General features: G+C 47.7%; 1 protein-coding gene across 1 annotated transcript in view; it reads left to right on the top strand.

The window, feature by feature from the left end:
- The first annotated feature begins 261 nt into the window (after nucleotides 1–261).
- The window catches only part of SESN2 (sestrin 2), an 82,685-nt gene continuing 72,368 nt past the window's right edge, over nucleotides 262–10,578 (top strand). Inside the window, exons 1-5 of the mRNA XM_069756718.1 lie at nucleotides 262–534; nucleotides 2,808–2,873; nucleotides 2,944–3,090; nucleotides 3,581–3,763; nucleotides 4,843–5,019. Of these exons, the coding sequence (XP_069612819.1) occupies nucleotides 352–534; nucleotides 2,808–2,873; nucleotides 2,944–3,090; nucleotides 3,581–3,763; nucleotides 4,843–5,019 (756 nt within the window). The 5' untranslated portion in view covers nucleotides 262–351. The remainder of the gene's footprint in view (nucleotides 535–2,807; nucleotides 2,874–2,943; nucleotides 3,091–3,580; nucleotides 3,764–4,842; nucleotides 5,020–10,578) is intronic.

Below are 10,578 nucleotides of genomic sequence, written 5' to 3'. Positions count from 1 at the left end.
CCACAGCAGTTGGCCCTTTCACCCCACACCAGTGCGCCGGTTCACCCCACACCAGTGCGCCGGTTCACCCCACACTACGGCGCACAGCAGATAAACCTCTCGCATTGGCTAGTCTACAAAAGTTGTTTTTCTCACATAAAATCTTATGCAGCAAAAAAAGAGACAAAACTACAACTCCCATGAGCCATTGCGAACTCTTGGGGCGGTGCTTGGTATTTCACGTGCACTGATTGGTGGAAAAGTCCAGGGTAAGGTTCTCTTGGCGAAGCTATATATAGAGACAGAGCCGGCTTGTTTAGAAGAGTGAGAGTGTGGTCTCAGTGTGGACGATGTACTAACCCCGGCCGCCCGATGTGCAGCAGACCTATGCATCTACTGCTCCAGCAGAGTCCGCCTGCTCCCGGCCTCTCCGCAGCCCTGGCGGCCATCTCGTCCGTTGCCCCCATTAGGGTGGCAGGCAGTCAGTGTACGTGCTCCAGAATCCTTGAGTGTTACCCCGGATGCCCACAGTACTGTGCCCGCAGGGTCATGAAGGTGGGTGTTGAGCGGATCCATTGTAACTGCTGGTTTCCCCGAGTCGCTGGCCCAGCAGAGTGCAGCCTGTGCCCCAGCAGAGTGCAGCCTGTGCCCCAGCAGAGTGCAGCCTGTGCCCCAGCAGAGTGCAGCCTGTGCCCCAGCAGAGTGCAGCCTGTGCCCCAGCAGAGTGCAGCCTGTGCCCCAGCAGAGTGCAGCCTGTGCCCCAGCAGAGTGCAGCCTGTGCCCCAGCAGAGTGCAGCCTGTGCCCCAGCAGAGTGCAGCCTGTGCCCCAGCAGAGTGCAGCCTGTGCCCTGTCTTGGTGGCACTGTGACGTTTACTCCTTGTTTTTCGGCCAGTAATGAGTCTCCTAGGATCGGGCTGCTGGAAGCCTCTGGTGACCTTTGCTCTGTCGCCCTAGCCCCTTGCTAAGTACCAGGCACCGTAAGGACTGCACTCAGCCCCGTACCTGGGGAGCAGACCGGGTGTAGTGGCCGGTGTGAGCGCCGGTTTCCATGGCGCTGCCAGCCTGCCGCCCTGTACATGGCACACGGTTAGATCAGCTGTAGCGCCTATTGCACGTGCCCCGGATGCCCTGGTGTGGGTGTGCCAGTATTGGGCTGACTTTTTTTTTCTGGAGTCAGTCTTATGGCTCTCTAAAGATACCGTCACACTCAGCAACTTTATAACGAGAACAACAACGATCCGTGACGTTGCAGCGTCCTGGATAGCGATCTCGTTGTGTTTGACACGCAGCAGCGATCTGGATCCCGCTGTGCCATCGCTGGTCGGAGCCAGAAGTCCAGAACTTTATTTCGTCGCCAGATCGGCGTGTATCGTCATGTTTGACATCAAAAGCAACGATGCCAGCAATGTTTTTACATGGAGCTAACAACCAGCGAGAATGATAAGTGAGTCGCCGTTGCGTCACTGGATCGCTCCTGCATCGTTCTGGAGTTGCTGTGTTTGATGAATGGGGCTGCTGAAGTTGAGACCTTTGGTGACATTATGGTCACATGACTGAAGTCACCAAAGGTCTGAACCTTCCAATAGAAATGTTGGACGCCCTAAGAGTGGGGTCCTGGGTGATTGCCCAGTTTCACTCCTCCTATTGCCTGCCTTGACTGTAACTAGGACTTATTTTTGGAGTAGGACTTGTATTTCAAGCATACCACAAAAATCCTGTAAAATCATGCTAGGTCATGTTTTCAGGGAAAGGCTTGTCATTTTCTCAGGCACTGTACTAGTAAAGCGCCACTCCAGTGTGGGTCTTGTTTATTGCAGTGGCGGAGTGGTGCTCCTAAGTTCCTGGCACTTGGTCTTGTATCGGCTGCTGTCTTCAGCTGTTCCCAGTGCCGCTCATGTCTCTCCAGCGGCTTGTGATCTGCACATTGCTCTAGTGTTCGCTGGGCGATCTGGTAGTCACTTCTCGTTGTAAGACAGAGCCAGAACAAGGCTCTCGTAGACCTACACTGAGAACTTGTGACTGACCGTTACCACTGACTTCCGATCAGTCACAAGACTGTGGTGGGTAAGTGTAAGATTAGGGTCAGGGAACTTGGTGATACCAGCGCCAGCGCTGAAATTAAAATCACTGAAGTGGTGCTTGGTGTTAAAATTAATAGTGCCTGTATTTATTATACTGGCTGAGCCCCCTATGTCACTGTATGGCAGTTTAATATGCATTGTTGACACTCCCTTTAAATGGGGTTATTTATATAAAATTACCAATGCACAGATTAGTCCCTGCAACCTCTATAACCGGTTTTATCTTTTTAGGCGGTAGCTTCCAGTCCCTTTTGCTTGTTTCCCGCATATATACCCCACAGTGCTATGCTGATGATCAGCTGATATAGGTGCTGCAATCCTACTGTGCGATTACACATGAAGGCCTGTTAAGTGATCAAACTATTTGCTGATGACTCCACTAGTGTCCACATGTTAATGTTGTCCTGGCTGGCCAACCTATGGCGTTACATAATGCTTCCCTTGTGGCATTTGCTGGTAATGATAAATGCAGAATGGTGAAGAGTGGGTGCTCTGCAGTTGGAAGTGACCTGTACAGTACGTACCTCAGCTATGTGATATTTGGCACCATGCTGTGCTCCTGCATTCCTAGGTGATTCCTGTGCCTGGGGCGGTGTAGGAGTATAGTGATGGCTGATGTAATTGATGCTATACATTGCACTGAGCCTGCATGCACACGTGCAGCTTGCCTGCGTCATGGCTTTTTCAATTACTTGGGTGGATGTGATTTGATTCTTCTGGTCTTATAGCAGTGTTTCACCTTTCAGGATCGAGGTGATCAGACCAGACCAATAGATGCCATAGGACCCAGTGCGTATGTCCCAGTGTCACAAGTAAGCCGCGTGTCTACAGAGCTGTACAGTAGGCACATAATAGTATATATTAATGGTTTTTGTTTTCCAGCTGGCTGGACCAATTCTGAGTGATAACATTGCCTCAGTAATGGGGCTTCATCCAGAATATCTGCACATATTTTGGAAGACCCAACATCAGCTTCTGCATATGGATGGAGCGTTATCCCTTCCAGAGAGACACTATGTGGCTATAATGGTAGGTGATGGTTTCAGCAATTTTCAGTTTATAAATTAGTTTTTTAATGTCTGCCATATAAGATGGTCTACAATCTCCAAGGCAGCCTGACCTCTGTGAAGCCAGGAGAAAAACGCTGTTGGCCACTTCAACCGGCTTATTTACAATCTGCTGTTTTTACCAGAAACACGCCACTGTTGGCCATGGGCAGACAAGTTGGCGCTCTTGCACATGTCACTGGTCATCTAGGACTTTATCCACAGTCTACTGCTGTAAGAACACTGGAGCCATTATATATTGCGGTCATAAGGTCACATGTATGTGGGGGGCTTTCGGAAATGTGAAGGCAAAACTGTTTGTCTGCTTTGCTTGCTGACCAAGGTGGATGGTTTCTGCAGCGACTAGATGCATTTTTGAGCACAATCTGTTTGCATTTGCTCCAGGATAAAGGAAGCCCTTGTGCAGTGGTGATTACTTCTAGCATGTTCTGATGACACTCATTTTGTTTCAGGCTTCTGCAAGGCACCACTGTGTGTATTTAGTGTCCCTCCATTCGTCAAGCTTTCTGCAAGCTGGTGGGGATCCTCGTTGGTTGGAAGGTCTGAGTTATGCTCCTTTGAAATTGCGCAGACTAAATGATCTGAATAAATATCTTGCCCATAGGCCATGGCTGATTACCAAAGAACACATTGCGGTGAGTGATGTGTAGGATCAAACTGACACTAATATTTACAAGGAAAGAGAAAATGGTTTATGGAGTGGAAGAGCACAAAATAGCCATGTACAAGGTACAATTGGAATGTGCAAGGAAAATAAAATTAAACCTCTTTTCTGGTGCAGTAGCACCTTTAATCAATTTGCCTTGCTTTAAAGGGACCCTGTCAGCAGGATTGTGCCCAGTAACCTGCAGACAGTGTCAGTTCGGTGCCGTTATACTGATTACAATGATACCTTGGTTGATGAAATCTGTCTTGTGGTTGTTGTTTAATCTTTATTTTCAGTTAATGATATGACCGTGCTTCGGGAAAGCCTGTGGGGGGTCTTCATGTCGTGCTCTGATTAGGTACCATCTGTATGGCTTTCGATAGGTCACTGATCCCTCACTGACCTGCCCCCTAGCTTACATAAAGAATATTATATATAGCTTGGGGGGAGGGGGGAACCCTTATGCAGGCGCTGGCAGTGGTGCCTGCGCTGCTCATGATCACATATGTACTGTGTAATTATTTTGTTACATCTTATCCTTAATTCGTAAAAAAAAAAAAAAAAAAAAAAAAAAAAAAAAAATCATTTTGAAAATGGTGCCAGAAATGTTTCAGGCACCATCTTGCTAGAGAAAAAAAATCTTTCCTCCTCAAAGATGGTGCCTGTCATAAGCCATACACATGAATACCTAATCGGAGCACCACATGAAGACCCCCACGGGCCGCCCCCGAGTACAAGCATATCATTAACACAAAACTAAAAATAAAGATTAAGCAACCACAAGACAGATTTCATCACCCAGGTATCATTGTAATCACCTGGCACTGTCTGCAGGTTACTGTGCACAATCCTGCTGACAGGTTCCCTTTAAATACTGTTCTGGTAATGAATGATACATTACTTGTAGGTTAAATATGATTATTCTGATTACTACATCACTGGTTCCATTCTAGTATGAATTTTGAGGAAGCAGTTTTGTATTGACTCCTGTTATTTGACTGATTTCTTAAATGGAAAATGTGTTTTGCAAATTACACTGGGTTGAAATATTTACTTTTTCCCTTCTAGTGTCTTTTAAAAGCTCCAACGGGCCATGCCTGGTCTCTTGCAGAGTTGATCCATGCGATTGTCCTGCTTACCCACTTCCATGCTCTGTCGTCATTTATTCTGGGTTGTGGTATTTACCCACCAGAGGGAAAAGAGGGCATTCAACGGCCCCCTTCCCCAGATGTCTTAATTGGAGAGGTGAGTAGACTATAAAAAAAAAAAAGTTTACAGGACTCGATAACACAATATGGCTGCCAATTAGTCAACTTTTACCGATCAGTTGTCAATGCTCCCAGGTTACTGGTTCTTTATATTGCTTACCTAGGACAAGGCACCACTGAGTGATTCTTTAAGGCTACTTTCACAAATCAGGCTTTTTGTATCAGGCACAATCTGGCATTTTTGAAAAAAAGATCCGTTGTTTTTTTACGCCGGATCCGTTTTTTTCACATAGTTGTATTAGCGCCGGACTGTGCCTGATGGCCACACGTTTCATCTATTTTTTTTTTTTTTTCCCCGGATCCGTTCAAATACTCGTTTCTGGCAGACGGAGAAAACGTTCACTGCAACGTTTTTGTCCGGCGGAAAAAACGCACACTGACGGAAAAAAACACATGAAACGGAAGTGTGAAACAATGATCTGGCGCCCGGATCATGGAGATTTTCTGTCTCTCCCTCCGTCTCTCCCTCCGTCTCTCCCTCCGTCTCTCCCTCCGTCTCTCCCTCCGTCTCTCCCTCCGTCTCTCCCTCCGTCTCTCCCTCCGTCTCTCCCTCCGTCTCTCCCTCCGTCTCTCCCTCCGTCTCTCCCTCCGTCTCTCCCTCCGTCTCTCCCTCCGTCTCTCCCTCCGTCTCTCCCTCCGTCTCTCCCTCCGTCTCTCCCTCCGTCTCTCCCTCCGAGCATTTAACGCATATTCACAACTATATTGTAGTGTTCATGCCGCTTTAAGGGGATGTGCACACGTTAAATATTAGTGGCTAAATTTTTTTTTTTTTTCACCATTCCTGCATCTCTTGGCAATAAAAACACAACGGCAAAAGCTTGCTTTTTGCTGTCTTAGGGTACAGATTTTTTACCCACTCATTAATATTGATATCTGCAGCCAAAAAACCTGAAATAATTAACATGTTGCAGATTTACATCTGCAAATCACAAATAAGCGACGTGTGCATGAGACTTCAGGACTCGAATTCACTTTCCTGGTGTCAGGATTGCTTCAGGTCTTTGGAGAAATCTGCACTGCAAAGTGGGCACAGCCTAAGGGTAAGATCACACAGGATGTTTTTGTTGCTTTTTTTTTTTTATTATTCTGCAGCAAAACCTGGTCGTCTCGGCAGGAAAGAAGCTGCGTCAAAAACGCAGGTTTACGAGCGTCTTTTGGTGCGATTTTTTTTTTTTTTTTTTTTTTTCATAGTCCATGCTAATGTCCTTGGATTTTCAGCAGCAAAAACACAGCAAATAATGATACCTGCGTTTTTTTCAACACCCATTCAAGTCAATGGGTGAAAAAAACCCAGCAAAAACGCTGAAAGTGACATGCTCTGTCCTTTAAAAAAACTCAGCAAAGCGCGAGATGCTGATTGCGCGAGATGCTGATTGCGCGAGATGCTGATTGCGCGAGATGCTGATTGCGCGAGATGCTGATTGCGCGAGATGCTGATTGCGCGAGATGCTGATTGCGCGAGATGCTTGAAATCTCATAGGCTTTGCTGTGCTATAAAAAGTGGCTGAAAATTAGCATAAAAAAGCAGCAAAAATGCCTTGTATGAACTTACCCCAAATGTCTAGGTTATGCAGTGTGTGCAGCATTTTTTTGCAGCACCATAAACTTCATTGGTTAGGTGAAACTAAGGCGATTTTGTATAGTTCTGTAATTTGACCAAACTTGAGGAATGTTTCCTCCAAAAAAAAAAAAAAAAAAAAATTGGACTAAAGTGTTCTGTGCCCCAAAAGGGTCAATCCATTCTGGAAGAGACCAGCTCATTTTAATGAAAGTTGAGTCTAAATAAAATATGGTGAAATCAAAACAAAGAACCCTCTCACCTTGGTATTAAATTAATGTACAGGTGCACAAATACTCTGCGACAAACATATACATTCACCATGCGTCAGCACGCTGCTATTATTGAGCACACGAACGTCAATATGTCTGGAGTCCAGTAATAAATTTCATGTACCATATATACCGTATATACTCGAGTATAAGCCGACCCGAGTATAAGCCGACCCCCCTAATTTTGCCACAAAAAACTGGGAAAACTTATTGACTCGAGTATAAGCCTAGGGTGGAAATGCAGCATTTACCGGTGAATTTCAAAAATAAAAATAGATCATTATTTCCCCATAGCTGTGCCATATAGTGCTCTGCACCGTTCATATTTCCCCATAGGTGTGAACCATATAGTGCTCTGCACCGTTCATTATGCCCCCTAGCTGTGCCATATACGGTGCTCTGCACCGTTCATTGTGCCCCATAGATGTGCCATATACGGTGCTCTGCACCGTTCACTGTGCCCCATAGCTGTGCCATATACGGTGCTCTGCACCGTTCACTGTGCCCCATAGCTGTGCTGTGCCATATACGGTGCTCTGCACCGTTCACTGTGCCCCATAGCTGTGCTGTGCCATATACGGTGCTCTGCACCGTTCACTGTGCCCCATAGCTGTGCTGTGCCATATACGGTGCTCTGCACCGTTCACTGTGCCCCATAGCTGTGCTGTGCCATATACAGTGCTCTGCACCGTTCACTGTGCCCCCCCTAGCTGTGCCATATACGGTGCTCTGCACCGTTCACTGTGCCCCCCCTAGCTGTGCCATATACGGTGCTCTGCACCGTTCACTGTGCCCCATAGCTGTGCTGTGCCATATACGGTGCTCTGCACCGTTCACTGTGCCCCCTAGCTGTGCCATATACGGTGCTCTGCACCGTTCACTGTGCCCCCCCTAGCTGTGCCATATACGGTGCTCTGCACCGTTCACTGTGCCCCATAGCTGTGCTGTGCCATATACGGTGCTCTGCACCGTTCATTGTGCCCCATAGCTGTGCTGTGCCTTATACGGTGCTCTGCACCGTTCACTGTGCCCCATAGATGTTCCACATAAATTTGTGCCGCCGCTGCCGCAATAAAGAAAAAAAAACACATACTCACCTCCCTTGATTGCAGCTCCCGGCGTCTCGTTCCGGCGCCTCCATCTTCCCGGCGTCTCTGCTCTGACTGATCAGGCAGAGGGCGCCGCGCACACTATATGCGTCATCGCGCCCTCTGCCTGATCAGTCAGAGAGCAGAGACGCCGGGAAGATGGAGGCGCCGGCCGGGAAGATGGATCGGCGCCCGGCGGCTGGAACGAGGACAGGTGAATATAACATACTCACCTAGTCCTGGCGATCCTCGCGCTGTCCCCTCCTGTCTTCGGTGCCGCAGCTTCTTTCTCTATCAGCGGTCACCGGCACCGCTGATTAGAGAAATGAATAAGCGGCTCCGCCCCTATGGGAGGTGGAGCCGCTTATTCATTTCTGTAATGAGCGGTCCCACGTGACCGCTGAAGAGAGGAAGAAGCTGCAGCGCCGAAGCCCGTGGGACGGCAGGGACAGCGCGAGGATCGCTGGGACTAGGTAAGTATACCCCAGCGCCCTCACCCCCTCACCCGCCGACCCCACCGCTACCGTGACTCGAGTATAAGCCGAGGGGGGCACTTTCAGCCCAAAAATTTGGGCTGAAAATCTCGGCTTATACTCGAGTATATACGGTACTCGAGTATAAGCTGAGATTTTCAGCCCACTTTTTGGGGCTGAAAGTGCCCCTCTCGGCTTATACTCGAGTCATGGCCGGGGGTGGGGGGTCGACGGGTGAGGGGGAGCGACGACTGTCACATACTCGCCTGCTCTTGGCGCTCCTGACGCAGTCCCTGCTCGTCCCATGGTCTCCGGCGCCGGCAGCTTCTTCCCCTGTTCAGCGGTCACGTGGTACCGCTCATTAAAGTAATGAATATGGACTCCACTCCCATAGGGGTGGAGCCGCTGTTATGAATTCCGCTTTTGGGCTCCCTCCGGTGGTTGTAAGTGGCACTTTTGTGAGTTCTGCTCTTGGGCTCCCTCTGGTGGTTTTGGTATGGCTGCTCCTTGGATTTAGCAGTCAGCAGCTGCTTCCACTGATTGTCTATTCTGCTCGGCTATTTAGCCTGGCTCTTTCCTTCAGCTTGTGCCACTTGTCAATGGTTCCTGGTTGGATTCACATCTCTTTGGATTTCCCTGTTATCCTGACCAGTTCAGCAAAGCTAAGTTCTTGCTTGCTCTGTTCTGTCCACAGGTTGTGGACTTATCCGTTCTGTGCTTTCTATGTTTGTCCAGCTTGTCAGTATGAATTAATTCAGTTAAGCTTGAAGCTCTGGGAAGCAGATTTACCCTCCACACCTTTAGTCAGGTGTGGAGATTTTTGTAAACTGTGTGGATATTTTGTAGTGTTTTATACTGACCGCACAGTATTCCATCCTGTCCTATCTAGCTAGACTGGCCTCCTGTGCTCATCCTGGTTTCATTCTGTGTATGTCTTTTCCATCTCCACTCAGTCATTATTTGTGGGGGGCTATCTATCCTTTGGGGATTTTCTCTGAGGCAAGATAGTTTTCCTGTTTCTATCTTTAGGGGTAGTTAGATCTTAGGCTGTGACGAGGTGCCTAGGGAGTGTCAGGAGCATCCCACGGCTACTTCTAGTGTTGTGTTGAGCTTAGGGACTGCGGTCAGTACAGTTACCACTTCCTTCAGAGCTCGTCCCATGTTGCTCCTAAACCATCAGATCATAACAAGCCGCATATTCATTACTGTAATGAGCGGTACCATTGACCGCTGAACAGAGGAAGAAGCTGCCAGGGACTGTGCCAGGAGCAGGTGAGTATTTCATATTCACCTTTCCTAGTTCCACTGTCGCCCCGTCTTCCACGTCCTCTGCAGTGACTGCTCAGGTCAGAGGGCGCGATGACGTTTTAGTGTGCGCACCTCCCTCTGCCTGAACAGTCACTGCGGAGAGACCGGATGCTGAGGAGCAGCGGGCAGCAGCGAGAGACGAGTATGTCGTCTTTTTTTGCAGCAGCAGCATTACATGTGGCACATTGTTATATAGAGCATCTTATGGGGTCATAATCTGCATTTGTGCAGCATTATATGGGGCATATTTTAATATGGAGCATCTTATGGGGCCCATCATGAACTGTATGGAGCATTATATGGGGCTCCTGATTCAATATAAACATTCAAAAACACTTAACCTACTGATGTCTCAATTAATTTTATATTTATTGGTATCTATTTGTATTTTTTACATTTACCGGTAGCTGCTGCATTTTCCACCCTAGGCTTATACTTGAGTCATTAAGTTTTCCCAGTTTTTTGTGGCAAAATTAGGGGTCTCTGCTTATACTCGGCTCGGCTTATACTCAAGTATATACGGTGATGCATCGTGTTTGTGTGTAGTTTGTATGTTGGCCATAGAGTATTTGTGCACCTGTACATTCATACTAAAAATGTGCATCTATGGTGTGGCCCCTCCATGGCTCTCACTTATCCACCGATCTTTCCCATACATGGTTAATTGTGAGCTACTCATGGCTTCCATCTCACTCCCCATTCAGGTGGTTTTGCGTTTATTGATCACATAATGCTAAGTACCTTGTGGTTGACAGTTAACAGCAATATTGCAGCTAGTGTATTAATCGGTGTACTGACGCAGTGCATGTATCAAAGCAAATCAAGTTATTTTGAAGT

This window comes from Ranitomeya imitator, chromosome 3, assembly GCF_032444005.1.
Source record: "Ranitomeya imitator isolate aRanImi1 chromosome 3, aRanImi1.pri, whole genome shotgun sequence".
Classification (NCBI taxonomy): Eukaryota; Metazoa; Chordata; class Amphibia; order Anura; family Dendrobatidae; genus Ranitomeya; species Ranitomeya imitator.
This window is presented reverse-complemented; position numbering and strand designations above follow the sequence as displayed.